Source organism: Oncorhynchus mykiss, chromosome 27 (assembly GCF_057628025.1).
Source record: "Oncorhynchus mykiss isolate SJ-2025 chromosome 27, ASM5762802v1, whole genome shotgun sequence".
Classification (NCBI taxonomy): domain Eukaryota; kingdom Metazoa; phylum Chordata; class Actinopteri; order Salmoniformes; family Salmonidae; genus Oncorhynchus; species Oncorhynchus mykiss.
The window spans coordinates 48,207,063-48,227,150 of record NC_143048.1 but is presented as its reverse complement, the minus strand read 5'-3'; the positions used below and the strand labels follow the sequence as shown (position 1 = coordinate 48,227,150).

Genomic DNA, 20,088 nt, shown 5'->3' with positions numbered 1-20,088 from the left:
TGACTTGTGCAAATCAATTTTATAATAATGCTAAGGTTTGAAATGAGTAAAAGTCACACTGGGTGTTTGCTACTTGAAGGAATTTTAACTTTAACTTATGAGCTCTCGGACATAAAGTGTACTGATGAGGAATAAACACAAAACCCTTATTGATCACTTCTGGTAAATTGATCTTTTCCATTTCTTTCAATACTTGTAAAAAAAAATAAAAAATGGCCCCAATCAATTACTCAATAACCAATAGGTCAACTGAGGAAGCCTAAATCGGAAGGGTATATAATATCTATATATTACAGTGCCTTGCGAAAGTATTCGGCCCCCTTGAACTTTGCGACCTTTCGCCACATTTCAGGCTTCAAACATAAAGATATAAAACTGTATTTTTTTTGTGAAGAATCAACAACAAGTTGGACACAATCATGAAGTGGAACGACATTTATTGAATAGTTCAAACTTTTTTAACAAATCAAAAACTGAAAAATTGGGCGTGCAAAATTATTCAGCCCCTTTACTTTCAGTGCAGCAAACTCTCTCCAGAAGTTCAGTGAGGATCTCTGAATGATCCAATGTTGACCTAAATGACTAATGATGATAAATACAATCCACCTGTGTGTAATCAAGTCTCCGTATAAATGCACCTGCACTGTGATAGTCTCAGAGGTCCGTTAAAAGCGCAGAGAGCATCATGAAGAACAAGGAACACACCAGGCAGGTCCGAGATACTGTTGTGAAGAAGTTTAAAGCCGGATTTGGATACAAAAAGATTTCCCAAGTTTTAAACATCCCAAGGAGCACTGTGCAAGCGATAATATTGAAATGGAAGGAGTATCAGACCAGTGCAAATCTAACAAGACCTGGCCGTCCCTCTAAACTTTCAGCTCATACAAGGAGAAGACTGATCAGAGATGCAGCCAAGAGGCCCATGATCACTCTGGATGAACTGCAGAGATCTACAGCTGAGGTGGGAGACTCTGTCCATAGGACAACAATCAGTCGTATATTGCACAAATCTGGCCTTTATGGAAGAGTGGCAAGAAGAAAGCCATTTCTTAAAGATATCCATAAAAAGTGTTGTTTAAAGTTTGCCACAAGCCACCTGGGAGACACACCAAACATGTGGAAGAAGGTGCTCTGGTCAGATGAAACCAAAATTGAACTTTTTGGCAACAATGCAAAACGTTATGTTTGGCGTAAAAGCAACACAGCTGAACACATAATCCCCACTGTCAAACATGGTGGTGGCAGCATCATGGTTTGGGCCTGCTTTTCTTCAGCAGGGACAGGGAAGATGGTTAAAATTGATGGGAAGATGGATGGAGCCAAATACAGGACTATTCTGGAAGAAAACCTGATGGAGTCTGCAAAGGACCTGAGACTGGGACGGAGATTTGTCTTCCAACAAGACAATGATCCAAAACATAAAGCAAAATCTACAATGGAATGGTTCAAAAATAAACATATCCAGGTGTTAGAATGGCCAAGTCGAAGTCCAGACCTGAATCCAATCGAGAATCTGTGGAAAGAACTGAAAACTGCTGTTCACAAATGCTCTCCATCCAACCTCACTGAGCTCGAGCTGTTTTGCAAGGAGGAATGGGAAAAAATGTCAGTCTCTCGATGTGCAAAACTGATAGAGACATACCCCAAGCGACTTACAGCTGTAATCGCAGCAAAAGGTGGCGCTACAAAGTATTAACTTAAGGGGGCTGAATAATTTTGCACGCCCAATTTTTCAGTTTTTGATTTGTTAAAAAAGTTTGAAATATCCAATAAATGTCGTTCCACTTCATGATTGTGTCCCACTTGTTGTTGATTCTTCACAAAAAAAGACAGTTTTATATCTTTACGTTTGAAGCCTGAAATGTGGCAAAAGGTCGTAAAGTTCAAGGGGGCCGAATACTTTCGCAAGGCACTGTAAATGTTGTGCATTGTAGAGGTAGGCTACAATAGCTAACTAACAAACCATTTCGTGTAGCATGCGTCAAAATTTAAATGCATAAGTGTTTGAATTGTATTTTTATATATATATATATATATATATATATATATATAAAAAAGTGGTTGGGTGGATTCTCATTCACACACATTAATCTATTCAATCCTATTCAGATCATTTGTTGTTGACAAATTAAAGAACTCGAATTGGGCTGTACATGTGCTGTTTGTGAGGAAATAATTGTGGTGCTTTTGAAAATCAGGTGCTGGTAATAGCTACTCCTGGATTTTCGTGTTTTTAATCTACCCACCAACTCACAGGACAGGAGGCACAACCCCCCTCTCTCCGTTGAATGAATGAATGGTGTATGAATACATTTAACCTCTTAAAACCTTCCTCAGATTTCCTTTGGGGGAAAAAATAAATAAAAATAAATCCCAATATATTACATCAGTTTGCAACAAGGCCTATAGTACAGTCTGTTCAATCCCTTTGCACCAGGGATATAAGGTTATGTACTCCCATCTAGTGGCAGCAACTTGTATTGCATCCTCTCAACATTTCTATTCCCACAGAGGATAAAACAACAAGAGGGTGATTGGACAGATCATACTGTTGAAGGTAAAAAATAAAAAAGGCCATGGGAGGGACTCTCAAAAGAGTGACTGACAAGTGGCACCATGAAGTCTGGGACAAAACAGACAAGAAAGAGGCATCCTGTCATCTCCGATCCTCTGCGTTAGGTCTACGTCGTAGTGCACTCAGCACAGCTGCATGGCCAGAATACAGTACAGGGTGGTGTTCAAAAGGCATTCAACTTGAGAAGAAAAACGTCCCGAAAACAGAGGGTTAGCGGAAGGTACTGAGCTAAATCTGTCCGATAAGAACCCCCCCTGTTGGTGTTGGTGTTGTGCCCTTATGAACAGGAATGAACACGACCCAGCACTCTAGAATCTGACCTAGTTAGTGCTGCAGCAACCTAGGTAGCTGATGGTTTTCCCCTCTCCTGGCATAGCGTTAGCCGTGTCATTGTTGTCCAGCGTGTTCTGTTTGGCATCGCGGATCAGCTCGCAGGCCAGATCCAGAAAGAGCTTCTCCACGTTATCAGACTCCTTCGCGGAGGTCTCCAGATAAAGCATGCTCTGGGAGTTCGCAAACTCTTCAGCTCTCTGCCTCATGACTTCCCTCTTCTCCGCTAGGTCGATCTTATTGCCTGGGGAGTGGGTGAAAGGGAAAAGAGAAGGTCGATCTTATTGCCTGGGAGGGGGGGTGAAAGGAAAAAGAGAAGGTCGATCTTATTGCCTGGGGGGGAGGGGGTGAAAGGAAAAAGAGAAGGTCGATCTTATTGCCTGGGGGGGGGGGGGTGAAAGGAAAAAGAAGGTCGATCTTATTGCCTGGGAGGGGGGGTGAAAGGAAAAAGAGAAGGTCGATCTTATTGCCTGGGGGGGGGGGGGGGGGGGGGTGAAAGGAAAAAGAGAAGGTCGATCTTATTGCCTGGGAGGGGGGGGTGAAAGGAAAAAGAAGGTCGATCTTATTGCCTGGGAGGGGGGGGTGAAAGGAAAAAGAGAAGGTCGATCTTATTGCCTGGGAGGGGGGGGTGAAAGGAAAAAGAAGGTCGATCTTATTGCCTGGGAGGGGGGGTGAAAGGAAAAAGAGAAGGTCGATCTTATTGCCTGGGGGGGGGGTGAAAGGAAAAAGAGAAGGTCGATCTTATTGCCTGGGAGGGGGGGTGAAAGGAAAAAGAGAAGGTCGATCTTATTGCCTGGGGGGGGGGGGGGGGGGGGGGTGAAAGGAAAAAGAGAAGGGAAATATGCGTCTGTGTGACTGTAAACTTCAATGACATTGAATGAAATACACTGGAAGAGAATGGACATGTTCCTCTTTTCATATTGACTGTCAGCCATAGTGTCTAGCGTACAGGTTGATTCTTACGGTGTGACTTTAACCTCTCATCGCTGACATTAAGCATCAACGACACTGTTGGATCTTGTTCACAAGTTCTGTTCTTTGCCCCCAAAAAATAATAACAACGTTCCAAGAAGGGAGTTATCCATTTTCAATATTTTCAATAGCAGATAGGATGGAAAGCGTCCAATTTTAATATATATTTTTATTTAACCTTTATTTAACCTTTATTTAACCTTTATTTAACCTTTATTTAACTAGGCAAGTCAGTTAAGAACAAATGTTTTATTTTACAATGACGGCCAAACCCTCCCCTACCCCTCCCCAAACCCTCCCCTAACCCAACCCTCCCCAAACCCTCCCCTAACCCTCCCCAAACCCTCCCCAAACCCTCCCCTACCCCTCCCCAAACCCTCCTCAAACCCTCCCCTACCCCTCCCCTACCCCTCCCCTAACCCTCCCCAAACCCTCCCCAAACCCTCCTCAAACCCTCCCCAAACCCTCCTCAAACCCTCCCCAAACCCTCCTCAAACCCTCCCCAAACCCTCCCCAAACCCTCCTCAAACCCTCCCCTACCCCTCCCCAAACCCTCCCCTACCCCTCCCCAAACCCTCCCCTAACCCTCCCCAAACCCTCCCCTACCCCTCCCCAAACCCTCCCCTACTCCTGATCACGGCCGGTTGGATACAGCCTGGGGGCCCTATGGGACTCCTGATCACGGCCGGTTGGATACAGCCTGGGGGCCCTATGGGACTCCTGATCACGGCCGGTTGGATACAGCCTGGGGGCCCTATGGGACTCCTGATCACGGCCGGTTGGATACAGCCTGGCGGCCCTATGGGACTCCTGATCACGGCCGGTTGGATACAGCCTGGGGGCCCTATGGGACTCCTGATCACGGCCGGTTGGATACAGCCTGGGGGCCCTATGGGACTCCTGATCACGGCCGGTTGGATACAGCCTGGGGGCCCTATGGGACTCCTGATCACGGCCGGTTGGATACAGCCCGGGGGCCCTATGGGACTCCTGATCACGGCCGGTTGGATACAGCCCGGGGGCCCTATGGGACTCCTGATCACGGCCGGTTGGATACAGCCCGGGGGCCCTATGGGACTCCTGATCACGGCCGGTTGGATACAGCCCGGGGGCCCTATGGGACTCCTGATCACGGCCGGTTGGATACAGCCCGGGGGCCCTATGGGACTCCTGATCACGGCCGGTTGGATACAGCCTGGGGCCCTATGGGACTCCTGATCATGGCCGGTTGGATACAGCCTGGGGCCCTATGGGACTCCTGATCACGGCCGGTTGGATACAGCCCGGGGGCCCTATGGGACTCCTGATCACGGCCGGTTGGATACAGCCCGGGGGCCCTAATGGGACTCCTGATCACGGCCGGTTGGATACAGCCTGGGGCCCTATGGGACTCCTGATCACGGCCGGTTGGATACAGCCCGGGGGCCCAATAACAACATACATTTTCTACATTTTCTATGAAGCTTTTCACTCTGATAAAATCCCTTCCCAAATTCTAGAGTGGAGGCATGGTAACCTAACCCTGTGGAACAATTGCATCTAATATTAGCTTGTTATCCCATTGTCTGATAAAACTACAGAAATGAGTTACCGGTAAGTACGTCTTTAGGACATCTGACCCTACCCTGATAAGCCAATAGCACATTTAAAGATGCCATCTACTTTTAATACCAAATAACTTTTTGATTTCCTACGTTGAGCTAGTCCTTGGACTGATGACCATGGCTTTTGTATGGGCTTGACCTTTAACCAGAGGGACATTGACATCAATGCGATGTGATGCGACACACTGCTTTTGGTCCACAATGAGCTCTGGTCAAACATAGTGCACTTTCTAGGCAATAGGATGTCATTTAGTACACACTTTACTACAGTATGTGGAATGCTATCTCACCGACTAAAATAGTGACCACGGTGGTGTTGGCATACTGCTCAATCTCCCTCAGCCATTCTGGAAGGCACCGGAAGGAGTCCTCACACGTGATGTCATAGGTGAGGATGAGTGCGTTGGCACTCCGGTAGTAACTCTGGGTGATGGAACGGAAACGCTCCTGGCCTGCTGTGTCCCAGATCTGCAGCTGGATGAAAATATTTAAAAAAGTGTTCAAATCACATTATCACAGCTCTTTATCCAGAGCTCCTTAGTCCTTCGTCTAACGTTTGATTCGGACAACCACACGTCACAGACAACGTTTTTTTTTTTTGTTGAATTTTTACCCCTTTTTCTCCCCAATTTCGTGGTATCCAATTGTTGTAGTAGCTACTATCTTGTCTCATCGCTACAACTCCCGTACGGGCTCGGGAGTGACGAAGGTTGAAAGTCATGCGTCCTCCGATACACAACCCAACCAAGCCACACTGCTTCTTAACACAGCGCGCATCCAACCCGGAAGCCAGCCGCACCAATGTGTCGGAGGCTACACCGTGCACCTGGCAACCTTGGCTAGCGTGCACTGCGCCCGGCCCGCCACAGGAGTCACTGGTGCGCGATGAGACAAGGAGATCCCTACCGACCAATCCCTCCCTAACCCGGACGACGCTAGGCCAATTGTGCGTCGCCCCACGGACCTCCCGGTCGTGGCCGGTTACGACAGAGCCTGGGCGCGAACCCAGGGACTCTGATGGCACAGCTGGCGCTGCAGCACAGCGCCCTTAAACCACTGCGCCACCCGGGAGGCCGTCACAGACAACGTTGAGCTAAGGTTTGTTCTTCGATTCTCATGATGAGAGACAAAATCTGGCGTTGGAAAAATAATACGGTCGCACATTAAAACTAACGATAAAGCAGTTACAACGGATTTATAGAGCATTTATTAAGCCTTTATAGACACGACAGAGATGCGTGATAAACCTTTTACAGCCGGGATCGTCAACTAGATTCCTTTACAGCAGGGATCATCAACGAGATTCCTTTACAGCAGGGATCGTCAACTAGATTCCTTTACAGCAGGGATCGTCAACTAGATTCCTTTACAGCAGGGATCGTCAACTAGATTCCTTTACAGCAGGGATCGTCAACTAGATTCCTTCACAGCAGGGATCGTCAACTAGATTCCTTTACAGCAGGGATAGTCAACTAGATTCCTTTACAGCAGGGATAGTCAACTAGATTCCTTTACAGCAGGGATCGTCAACTAGATTCCTTTACAGCAGGGATCGTCAACTAGATTCCTTTTAGAGCAGGGATCGTCAACTAGATTCCTTTACAGCAGGGATCGTCAACTAGATTCCTTTACAGCAGGGATCGTCAACTAGATTCCTTTTAGAGCAGGGATCGTCAACTAGATTCCTTTACATCAGGGATCGTCAACTAGATTCCTTTACAGCAGGGATCGTCAACTAGATTCCTTTACATCAGGGATCGTCAACTAGATTCCTTTTAGAGCAGGGATCGTCAACTAGATTCCTTTACATCAGGGATCGTCAACTAGATTCCTTTTAGAGCAGGGATCGTCAACTAGATTCCTTTTAGAGCAGGGATCGTCAACTAGATTCCTTTACAGCAGGGATCATCAACGAGATTCCTTTACAGCAGGGATCCTCAACTAGATTCAGCCGCAGGCCGATTTCTTCTTGAGTGGATGGTCAGGGGGTCATAACATAATTACAAATAATGTGTAGACTGCAAATTGACTGCAAGAAGCCCGAAACAGATATAATATTTCACTAAAACATGATAATACATGTATATACCATCACACATACAGTGGGGCAAAAAAGTATTTAGTCAGCCACCAATTGTGCAAGTTCTCCCACTTAAAAATATGAGAGGCCTGTAATTTTCAACATAGGTACACTTTAACTATGACAGACAAAATGAGGGAAAAAAATCCAGAAAATCCCATGTAGGATTTTTAATGAATTTATTTGCAAATAATGGTGGAAAATAAGTATTTGGTCAATAACAAAAGTTTCTCAATACTTTGTTATATACCCTTTGTTGGCAATGACAGAGGTCAAACGTTTTCTGTAAGTCTTCACAAGGTTTTCACACACTGTTGCTGGTATTTTGGCCCATTCCTCCATGCAGATCTCCTCTAGAGCAGTGATGTTTTTGGGCTGTTGCTGGGCAACACGGACTTCAACTCCCTCCAAAGATTTTCTATGGGGTTGAGATCTGGAGACTGGCTAGGCCACTCCAGGACCTTGAAATGCTGAAAGACCCAGCCACGTTTCATCTTCAATGCTTTGCTGATGGAAGGAGGTTTTCACTCAAAATCTCACGATACATGGCCCCATTCATTCTTTCCTTTACACGGATCAGTCGTCCGGGTCCCTTTGCAGAAAAACAGCCCCAAAGCATGATGTTTCCACCCCCATGCTTCACAGTAGGTATGGTGTTCTTTGGATGCAACTCAGCATTCTTTGTCCTCCAAACACGACGAGTTGAGTTTTTACCAAAAAGTTCTATTTTGGTTTCATCTGACCATATGACATTCTCCCAATCTTCTTCTGGATCATCCAAATGCTCTCTAGCAAACTTCAGACGGGCCTGGACATGTACTGGCTTAAGCAGGGGGACACGTCTGGCACTGCAGGATTTGAGTCCCTGGCGGTGTGTTACTGATGGTAGGCTTTGTTACTTTGGTCCCAACTCTCTGCAGGTCATTCACTAGGTCCCCCCGTGTGGTTCTGGGATTTTCGTTCTTGTGATCATTTTGACCCCACGGGGTGAGATCTTGCGTGGAGCCCCAGATCGAGGGAGATTATCAGTGGTCTTGTATGTCTTCCATTTCCTAATAATTGCTCCCACAAGCTGCTTACCTATTGCAGATTCAGTCTTCCCAGCCTGGTGCAGGTCTACAATTTTGTTTCTGGTGTCCTTTGACAGCTCTTTGGTCTTGGCCATAGTGGAGTTTGGAGTGTGACTGTTCGAGGTTGTGGACTTGTGGTCTTTTATACTGATAACAAGTTCAAACAGGTGCCATTAATACAGGTAACGAGTGGAGGACAGAGGAGCCTCTTAAAGAAGAAGTTACAGGTCTGTGAGAGCCAGAAATCTTGCTTGTTTGTAGGTGACCAAATACTTATTTTCCACCATAATTTGCAAATAAATTCATAAAAAATTCTACAATGTGATTTTCTGGATTTTTTTCCCCTAATTTTGTCTGTCATAGTGGAAGTGTACCTATGATGAAAATTACAGGCCTCTCTCATCTTTTTAAGTGGGAGAACTTGCACAATTGGTGGCTGACTAAATACTTTTATGCCCCACTGTATCTCTCTATTCTGCATGAGAATATTTTGAAACAGTTTTGCTGAGTTGATGTTGGGGCCAAGTAAAATCACCCGCGGGTCAAATTCGGCCCATGGGACGCCAGTTGGGCAACCCTGCTTTATAGAACTCTAAAGTAATTGTACATGAAGTGTGATTTGACAGACCTTTACTTTTTCCCCTTTGATCTCCACAGTCTTGATCATGAAGTCAACTCCTATGGTAGCCCCTTGTCCAGGGGGGAAAAGGCCCTGGGAAACGGAACGGAAAAATTTACAGAATTTAATATAATTGTTTTTTTCGCAACTCACTGATGAGATTGATGTATGATCACGATACTAACCTGAGTGAACCATCTGACCAGGCAGGTTTGATGTATGATCACGATACTAACCTGAGTGAACCATCTGACCAGGCAGGTTTGGTGTATGATCACGATACTAACCTGAGTGAACCATCTGACCAGGCAGGTTTGATGTATGATCACGATACTAACCTGAGTGAACCATCTGACCAGGCAGGTTTGGTGTATGATCACGATACTAACCTGAGTGAACCATCTGACCAGGCAGGTTTGGTGTATGATTACGATACTAACCTGAGTGAACCATCTGACCAGGCAGGTTTGGTGTATGATTACAATACTAACCTGAGTGAACCATCTGACCAGGCAGGTTTGGTGTATGATCACGATACTAACCTGAGTGAACCATCTGACTAGGCAGGTTTGGTGTATGATCACGATACTAACCTGAGTGAACCATCGGACCAGGCAGGTTTGGTGTATGATTACGATACTAACCTGAGTGAACCATCTGACCAGGCAGGTTTGGTGTATGATCACGATACTAACCTGAGTGAACCATCTGACTAGGCAGGTTTGGTGTATGATTACGATACTAACCTGAGTGAGCCATCTGACCAGGCAGGTTTGGTGTATGATTACGATACTAACCTGAGTGAGCCATCTGACCAGGCAGGTTTGGTGTATGATCACGATACTAACCTGAGTGAACCATCGGACCAGGCAGGTTTGGTGTATGATCACGATACTAACCTGAGTGAACCATCTGACTAGGCAGGTTTGGTGTATGATTACGATACTAACCTGAGTGAACCATATGACCAGGCAGGTTTGGTGTATGATCACGATACTAACCTGAGTGAACCATCTGACTAGGCAGGTTTGGTGTATGATCACGATACTAACCTGAGTGAACCATCGGACCAGGCAGGTTTGGTGTATGATTACGATACTAACCTGAGTGAACCGTCTGAACAGGCAGGTTTGGTGTATGATTACGATACTAACCTGAGTGAACCATCTGACTAGGCAGGTTTGGTGTATGATCACGATACTAACCTGAGTGAACCATCTGACCAGGCAGGTTTGGTGTATGATTACGATACTAACCTGAGTGAACCATCGGACCAGGCAGGTTTGGTGTATGATCACGATACTAACCTGAGTGAACCATCTGACCAGGCAGGTTTGGTGTATGATCACGATACTAACCTGAGTGAACCGTCTGACCAGGCAGGTTTGGTGTATGATCACGATACTAACCTGAGTGAAGTGTCAGACTAGGCAGGTTTGGTGTATGATCACGATACTAACCTGAGTGAACCATCTGACTAGGCAGGTTTGGTGTATGATCACGATACTAACCTGAGTGAACCATCTGACTAGGCAGGTTTGATGTATGATCACGATACTAACCTGAGTGAAGCGTCGGACTAGGCAGGTTTGGTGTATGATTACGATACTAACCTGAGTGAACCATCTGACCAGGCAGGTTTGGTGTATGATCACGATACTAACCTGAGTGAACCATCGGACCAGGCAGGTTTGGTGTATGATTACGATACTAACCTGAGTGAACCATCTGACTAGGCAGGTTTGGTGTATGATCACGATACTAACCTGAGTGAACCATCTGACTTTGGTGTATGATCACGATACTAACCTGAGTGAGCCATCTGACCAGGCAGGTTTGGTGTATGATTACGATACTAACCTGAGTGAGCCATCTGACCAGGCAGGTTTGGTGTATGATCACGATACTAACCTGAGTGAACCATCGGACCAGGCAGGTTTGGTGTATGATCACGATACTAACCTGAGTGAACCATCTGACTAGGCAGGTTTGGTGTATGATTACGATACTAACCTGAGTGAACCATCTGACCAGGCAGGTTTGGTGTATGATCACGATACTAACCTGAGTGAACCATCTGACTAGGCAGGTTTGGTGTATGATCACGATACTAACCTGAGTGAACCATCGGACCAGGCAGGTTTGGTGTATGATTACGATACTAACCTGAGTGAACCGTCTGACCAGGCAGGTTTGGTGTATGATTACGATACTAACCTGAGTGAACCATCTGACTAGGCAGGTTTGGTGTATGATCACGATACTAACCTGAGTGAACCATCTGACCAGGCAGGTTTGGTGTATGATTACGATACTAACCTGAGTGAACCATCGGACCAGGCAGGTTTGGTGTATGATCACGATACTAACCTGAGTGAACCATCTGACCAGGCAGGTTTGGTGTATGATCACGATACTAACCTGAGTGAACCGTCTGACCAGGCAGGTTTGGTGTATGATCACGATACTAACCTGAGTGAAGTGTCAGACTAGGCAGGTTTGGTGTATGATCACGATACTAACCTGAGTGAACCATCTGACTAGGCAGGTTTGGTGTATGATCACGATACTAACCTGAGTGAACCATCTGACTAGGCAGGTTTGATGTATGATCACGATACTAACCTGAGTGAAGCGTCGGACTAGGCAGGTTTGGTGTATGATTACGATACTAACCTGAGTGAACCATCTGACCAGGCAGGTTTGGTATATGATCACGATACTAACCTGAGTGAACCATCGGACCAGGCAGGTTTGGTGTATGATTACGACACTAACCTGAGTGAAACGTCTGACCAGGCAGGTTTGGTGTATGATTACGATACTAACCTGAGTGAACCATCTGACTAGGCAGGTTTGGTGTATGATCACGATACTAACCTGAGTGAACCATCTGACTTTGGTGTATGATCACGATACTAACCTGAGTGAACCATCTGACTAGGCAGGTTTGATGTATGATCACGATACTAACCTGAGTGAAGCGTCGGACTAGGCAGGTTTGGTGTATGATTACGATACTAACCTGAGTGAACCATCTGACCAGGCAGGTTTGGTGTATGATTACGATACTAACCTGAGTGAACCATCTGACCAGGCAGGTTTGGTGTATGATTACGATACTAACCTGAGTGAACCATCTGACCAGGCAGGTTTGGTGTATGATCACGATACTAACCTGAGTGAACCATCTGACTAGGCAGGTTTGGTGTATGATTACGATACTAACCTGAGTGAACCATCTGACCAGGCAGGTTTGATGTATGATCACGATAATAACCTGAGTGAACCATCTGACTACGCAGGTTTGATGTATGATCACGATACTAACCTGAGTGAACCATCTGACCAGGCAGGTTTGGTGTATGATCACGATACTAACCTGAGTGAACCATCTGACCAGGCAGGTTTGGTGTATGATCACGATACTAACCTGAGTGAACCATCTGACCAGGCAGGTTTGGTGTATGATCACGATACTAACCTGAGTGAACCATCTGACTAGGCAGGTTTGGTGTATGATTACGATACTAACCTGAGTGAACCATCGGACCAGGCAGGTTTGGTGTATGATCACGATACTAACCTGAGTGAACCATCTGACTAGGCAGGTTTGGTGTATGATTACGATACTAACCTGAGTGAACCATCTGACCAGGCAGGTTTGGTGTATGATCACGATACTAACCTGAGTGAACCATCTGACTAGGCAGGTTTGGTGTATGATCACGATACTAACCTGAGTGAACCATCTGACTAGGCAGGTTTGGTGTATGATTACGATACTAACCTGAGTGAACCATCGGACCAGGCAGGTTTGGTGTATGATCACGATACTAACCTGAGTGAACCATCTGACCAGGCAGGTTTGGTGTATGATTACGATACTAACCTGAGTGAACCATCTGACCAGGCAGGTTTGGTGTATGATTACGATACTAACCTGAGTGAGCCATCTGACCAGGCAGGTTTGGTGTATGATCACGATACTAACCTGAGTGAACCATCTGACCAGGCAGGTTTGGTGTATGATCACGATACTAACCTGAGTGAACCATCTGACCAGGCAGGTTTGGTGTATGATTACGATACTAACCTGAGTGAACCATCTGACTAGGCAGGTTTGGTGTATGATTACGATACTAACCTGAGTGAACCATCTGACTAGGCAGGTTTGGTGTATGATTACGATACTAACCTGAGTGAACCATCTGACCAGGCAGGTTTGGTGTATGATCACTATACTAACCTGAGTGAACCATCTGACTAGGCAGGTTTGGTGTATGATCACGATACTAACCTGAGTGAACCATCGGACCAGGCAGGTTTGGTGTATGATTACGATACTAACCTGAGTGAACCATCGGACCAGGCAGGTTTGGTGTATGATTACGATACTAACCTGAGTGAACCATCTGACTAGGCAGGTTTGGTGTATGATTACGATACTAACCTGAGTGAACCATCGGACCAGGCAGGTTTGGTGTATGATCACGATACTAACCTGAGTGAACCATCGGACCAGGCAGGTTTGGTGTATGATCACGATACTAACCTGAGTGAACCATCTGACTAGGCAGGTTTGGTGTATGATTACGATACTAACCTGAGTGAACCATCTGACCAGGCAGGTTTGGTGTATGATCACGATACTAACCTGAGTGAACCATCTGACTAGGCAGGTTTGGTGTATGATCACGATACTAACCTGAGTGAGCCATCTGACCAGGCAGGTTTGGTGTATGATCACGATACTAACCTGAGTGAACCATCTGACCAGGCAGGTTTGGTGTATGATCACGATACTAACCTGAGTGAACCATCTGACCAGGCAGGTTTGGTGTATGATTACGATACTAACCTGAGTGAACCATCTGACTAGGCAGGTTTGGTGTATGATTACGATACTAACCTGAGTGAACCATCTGACTAGGCAGGTTTGGTGTATGATTACGATACTAACCTGAGTGAACCATCTGACCAGGCAGGTTTGGTGTATGATCACTATACTAACCTGAGTGAACCATCTGACTAGGCCGGTTTGGTGTATGATCACGATACTAACCTGAGTGAACCATCGGACCAGGCAGGTTTGGTGTATGATTACGATACTAACCTGAGTGAACCATCGGACCAGGCAGGTTTGGTGTATGATTACGATACTAACCTGAGTGAACCATCTGACTAGGCAGGTTTGGTGTATGATTACGATACTAACCTGAGTGAACCATCGGACCAGGCAGGTTTGGTGTATGATTACGATACTAACCTGAGTGAACCATCTGACCAGGCAGGTTTGGTGTATGATTACGATACTAACCTGAGTGAACCATCTGACCAGGCAGGTTTGGTGTATGATTACGATACTAACCTGAGTGAGCCATCTGACCAGGCAGGTTTGGTGTATGATCACGATACTAACCTGAGTGAACCATCTGACCAGGCAGGTTTGGTGTATGATCACGATACTAACCTGAGTGAACCATCTGACTAGGCAGGTTTGGTGTATGATTACGATACTAACCTGAGTGAACCATCTGACTAGGCAGGTTTGGTGTATGATCACGATACTAACCTGAGTGAACCATCTGACCAGGCAGGTTTGGTGTATGATTACGATACTAACCTGAGTGAAGTGTCAGACTAGGCAGGTTTGGTGTATGATCACGATACTAACCTGAGTGAACCATCTGACCAGGCAGGTTTGGTGTATGATCACGATACTAACCTGAGTGAACCATCTGACTAGGCAGGTTTGGTGTATGATCACGATACTAACCTGAGTGAACCATCTGACCAGGCAGGTTTGGTGTATGATCACGATACTAACCTGAGTGAACCATCTGACCAGGCAGGTTTGGTGTATGATTACGATACTAACCTGAGTGAACCATCTGACTAGGCAGGTTTGGTGTATGATTACGATACTAACCTGAGTGAACCATCTGACTAGGCAGGTTTGGTGTATGATTACGATACTAACCTGAGTGAACCATCTGACCAGGCAGGTTTGGTGTATGATCACTATACTAACCTGAGTGAACCATCTGACTAGGCAGGTTTGGTGTATGATCACGATACTAACCTGAGTGAACCATCGGACCAGGCAGGTTTGGTGTATGATTACGATACTAACCTGAGTGAACCATCGGACCAGGCAGGTTTGGTGTATGATTACGATACTAACCTGAGTGAACCATCTGACTAGGCAGGTTTGGTGTATGATTACGATACTAACCTGAGTGAACCATCGGACCAGGCAGGTTTGGTGTATGATTACGATACTAACCTGAGTGAACCATCTGACCAGGCAGGTTTGGTGTATGATTACGATACTAACCTGAGTGAACCATCTGACCAGGCAGGTTTGGTGTATGATTACGATACTAACCTGAGTGAGCCATCTGACCAGGCAGGTTTGGTGTATGATCACGATACTAACCTGAGTGAACCATCTGACCAGGCAGGTTTGGTGTATGATCACGATACTAACCTGAGTGAACCATCTGACCAGGCAGGTTTGGTGTATGATTACGATACTAACCTGAGTGAACCATCTGACTAGGCAGGTTTGGTGTATGATTACGATACTAACCTGAGTGAACCATCTGACTAGGCAGGTTTGGTGTATGATTACGATACTAACCTGAGTGAACCATCTGACCAGGCAGGTTTGGTGTATGATTACGATACTAACCTGAGTGAACCATCTGACCAGGCAGGTTTGGTGTATGATTACGATACTAACCTGAGTGAACCATCTGACTAGGCAGGTTTGGTGTATGATTACGATACTAACCTGAGTGAACCATCTGACTAGGCAGGTTTGGTGTATGATCACGATACTAACCTGAGTGAACCATCTGACCAGGCAGGTTTGGTGTATGATTACGATACTAACCTGAGTGAAGTGTCAGACTAGGCAGGTTTGGTGTATGATCACGATACTAACCTGAGTGAACCATCTGACCAGGCAGGTTTGGTGTATGATCACGATACTAACCTGAGTGAACCATCTGACTAGGCAGGTTTGGTGTATGATTACGATACTAACCTGAGTGAAGCGTCGGACTAGGCAGGTTTTCCCAACACCAGCATTTCCTATTAGTACAATTTTGAACAGGTAGTCATAATCTTCCATGCTCATCCTAAACTGTTGATGAAAAGAGAGAGAAAGAAAGGGTGGGGGGAGAGAGAGAGAGAGGGTGGGTGGGGGGAGAGAGTGAGAAAGGGAGAGAGAGAGAAAGGGTGGGGGGAGAGAGTGAGAGGGTGGGGGGAGAGAGTGAGAAAGGGAGAGAGAGAGAGAGAAAGGGTGGGGGGAGAGGGTGGGGGGAGAGAGTGAGAAAGGGAGAGAGAGAGAGAAAGGATGGGGGGAGAGAGTGAGAAAGGGAGAGAGAGAGAGAGAAAGGGTGGGGGGAGAGAGTGAGAGGGTGGGGGGAGAGAGTGAGAAAGGGAGAGAGAGAGAGAGAAAGGGTGGGGGGAGAGAGTGAGAAAGGGAGAGAGAAAGGGTGGGGGGAGAGAGTGAGAGGGTGGGGGGAGAGAGTGAGAAAGGGAGAGAGAAAGGGTGGGGGGAGAGAGTGAGAGGGTGGGGGAGAGAGTGAGAAAGGGAGAGAGAGAGAGAGAAAGGGTGGGGGGAGAGAGTGAGAAAGAGAGAGAGAGAAAGGGTGGGGGGAGAGAGTGAGAGGAGAGAGTGAGAGAAAGGGTGGGGGGAGAGAGTGAGAGGGTGGGGGGAGAGAGTGAGAAAGGGAGAGAGAGAGAGAAAGTGTGGGGGGAGAGAGTGAGAAAGGGAGAGAGAGAGAGAAAGTGTGGGGGGAGAGAGTGAGAAAGGGAGAGAGAGAGAGAAAGGGTGGGGGGAGAGAGTGAGAGGGTGGGGGGAGAGAGTGAGAAAGGGAGAGAGAGAGAGAGAAAGGGTGGGGGGAGAGAGTGAGAAAGAGTGAGAAAGAGAGAGAAAGGGTGGGGGGAGAGAGTGAGAAAGAGAGAGAGAAAGGGTGGGGGGAGAGAGTGAGAAAGAGAGAGAGAAAGGGTGGGGGGAGAGAGTGAGAAAGAGAGAGAAAGGGTGGGGGGAGAGAGTGAGAAAGAGAGAGAGAAAGGGTGGGGGAGAGAGTGAGAAAGAGAGAGAGAAAGGGTGGGGGAGAGAGTGAGAAAGAGAGAGAGAAAGGGTGGGGGAGAGAGAGAGAGAGAGAGGGGGAGAGAGAGAGAGAGAGAGAGAAAGGGTGGGGAGAGAGAGAGAGAGAGAAAGGGTGGGGGGAGAGAGTGAGAAAGAGAGAGAAAGGGTGGGGGGAGAGAGTGAGAAAGAGAGAGAAAGGGTGGGGGGAGGAGTGAGAAAGAGAGAGAGAAAGGGTGGGGGAGAGAGTGAGAAAGAGAGAGAGAGAAAGGGTGGGGGAGAGAGTGAGAAAGAGAGAGAGAGAAAGGGTGGGGGGAGAGAGTGAGAAAGAGAGAGAGAAAGGGTGGGGGGAGAGAGAGAGAGAGAAAGGGTGGGGGGAGAGAGAGAAAGGGTGGGGGGAGAGAGCGAGAGAGAGAGAGAGAGAGAGAAAGGGTGGGGGGAGAGAGAGAGAGAGAAAGGGTGGGGGAGAGAGAGAGAGAGAGAGAGAGGGTGGGGGAGAGAGAGAGAGGGGGGAGAGAGAGAGAGTGGGGAGAGAGAGAGAGAGGGAGTGGGGGGAGAGAGAGAGAGAGGGTGGGGGGAGAGAGTGAAAGAGAAAGAGAGGGTGGGGGGAGAGAGTGAAAGAGAAAGAGAGAAAGGGTGGGGGGAGAGAGTGAGAGAGAGAGAAAAAGAGAGAGAGAGAGAAAGAGAGAGAGAAAGAGAGAGAGAGAGAGAAAGAGAGAGAGAGAATGAGAGAAAGAGAGAGAGAGAGAAATCAATGGATTGAATAACAGAATATTCTAGGTCATTCTGCAGAGGTAAACAACAACGTGTGGACGCCCTAATACAAATACTGACCTTGCATAAAAATGATTCTTTATAAACCTCCTGTTTGGCTACACTGCCTCTTCCTACCGGTTCCTTGAGCATAGTTTAGATAACGTCACCGATATTTAGCATGGCAACAAGTGCACAATACAGAATTTAAGTAAAGGCCTATTCCCAAAAGGAGGTGTTGAGTAGTTCTGCATTTCATCAACAGCGGCAATAGCTGCTCTTGAAGCTTTTGAGGTTCTACAAGTGAAAGAAAACAACTGTTGACATTTAACCAGCATCTGACAGTAAGTGTTTAGTTCCAAATGCTGCCTTTTATGCATCACATCAAAAGAACCATTGTGTTTCCCTGAAGCACATTCAGTGTTTTTTCCTCTTGAAGGATCCAAGATGTTGCTATGGCAGGGCCTAGTGTGCATGTGTCTTTATGGACTGGTTGCCAGGGGCTAATGGTGTGATGTTGGGAAGACTGCAAGGAGAAGTCCACACACACAGAGAGAGAGAGAGAGAGAGAGAGACAGAGAGAGAGAGAGAGAGAGAAGAGAGAGAGAAGAGAGAGAGAAGAGAGAGAGAGAGACAGAGAGAGAGAGAGAGAGAGAGAGAGACAGAGAGAGAGAGAACGAGAGAGAGAACGAGAGAGAGAGAGAGAAAGAGACAGAGAGACAGAGAGAGAAAGAGAGAACGAGAGAGAGAACAATCAAAGCCAACAACCTCTTTAGCTAGCCACTAGTTACTATCAAATTACAGCCTCGTAACATATGCATTGGAGATAGTACGCTATATTTTATCCTAATACTGTTTTAAATATCATACAGGGGTTTCTGCTTTGAAGTAGGCCTATCATGTGGCAAACCTGGAAAGGAAAAGAGAAATTACATGATGCAGCTAGATTTAAGTGATGGCCTAGTTACTTTCACGGGTTTCAAATGCAATCTCTCGCTAACGTTATTAGCAAGTTACTGATACCAAACCAAATGTATTGACCGTCCATAACCGAAAGAGCCCTGGCTAAGGCCCCCCAGCCACCCCCACCCAATTCACAATTACATGAACAAAACATGTCCTATTACCATTGTTCTAGTCTACCTGTCTATAACATTTATATATTATTAACATTTCATTACAACAACAACAAAATAACAATCCAATCGGTATCGGAGGGCAAAAACAAAGGCTAGCGGCATATTATTTCTCTTAGAATAACAAGACTATCATATTTTTTCCAGGGAGGGTATGCATCCGTGGCTAAAGCTGCAGCATATGTTAACTGGCTGGGTGCATTGATTTAGCTACCTAGCTGGCTAGCTGGTCAGCAACCTCTCTTGTTAATAACTTATTAACATATCGCTCACCTAAACTGGGGGGAAAATGCATCTTTTGTAGTTGTTATCTAGTAGCTACAAACTAAGATCTGATCTATATAATTAAAAAAAAGCAAACAAGCTAATTACATAGCATGCGATGGTTTCCCCTCCCAGAAAACAGCTAACGTACGTCAGCTAGCCTTTTAGCTAGGTACCTAGCTAGTTCAGTCGCTAGCAAAGATGCTTCATGTGCCAATTGGTTAGCTAAATAATCGTGACATTTTAAAAATACTAACTACACTTACCACAAACGTGGGGATATTCCCCCGACTTTTCAAAGTATTTCGATATGCATTCAGTCTGCTTAGCAAAATCTGCAACAGGGCTTTTTCACCAACAGTGTTTGTTCCCTCAGCCTCAGCAACAGCAGTAGGGGTTTTCAGTAGTTACCACAGCCACAAATTAAAAATGGGTAATATCCTAAAACATGTGCTTCATTTAAGGTTAGGGTTAAGCACAAGGTTATCATGGTGGTTAAGGTTAGATTTATAATCACATTTTATGAAGACATTTTGTATTTATTTTGTATATTGCGTATTTGTTTCCTGACCAGCCATTGA

General features: G+C 46.1%; 1 protein-coding gene across 2 annotated transcripts; it reads right to left on the bottom strand.

Annotated features, from left to right (window-relative positions):
* rab30 (RAB30, member RAS oncogene family) lies at positions 1 to 19,929 on the bottom strand. Of its 2 annotated transcripts, none has more exons than XM_036965304.2 (5): positions 19,774 to 19,929; positions 16,305 to 16,403; positions 9,260 to 9,343; positions 5,772 to 5,955; positions 1 to 3,149 (listed from the first exon to the last, which is right to left on the bottom strand). In XM_036965304.2, exons 2-5 carry the CDS (start codon positions 16,395 to 16,397, stop codon positions 2,896 to 2,898), a joined length of 615 nt encoding a protein of 204 aa, XP_036821199.1. In that variant the 5' UTR covers positions 16,398 to 16,403; positions 19,774 to 19,929; the 3' UTR covers positions 1 to 2,895. The 2 variants fall into 2 exon arrangements, with proteins under 2 accessions (XP_036821199.1, XP_036821200.1); XM_036965305.2 differs by lacking the exon at positions 19,774 to 19,929 and adding an exon at positions 19,517 to 19,684.
* Positions 19,930 to 20,088: the final 159 nt, after the last annotated feature.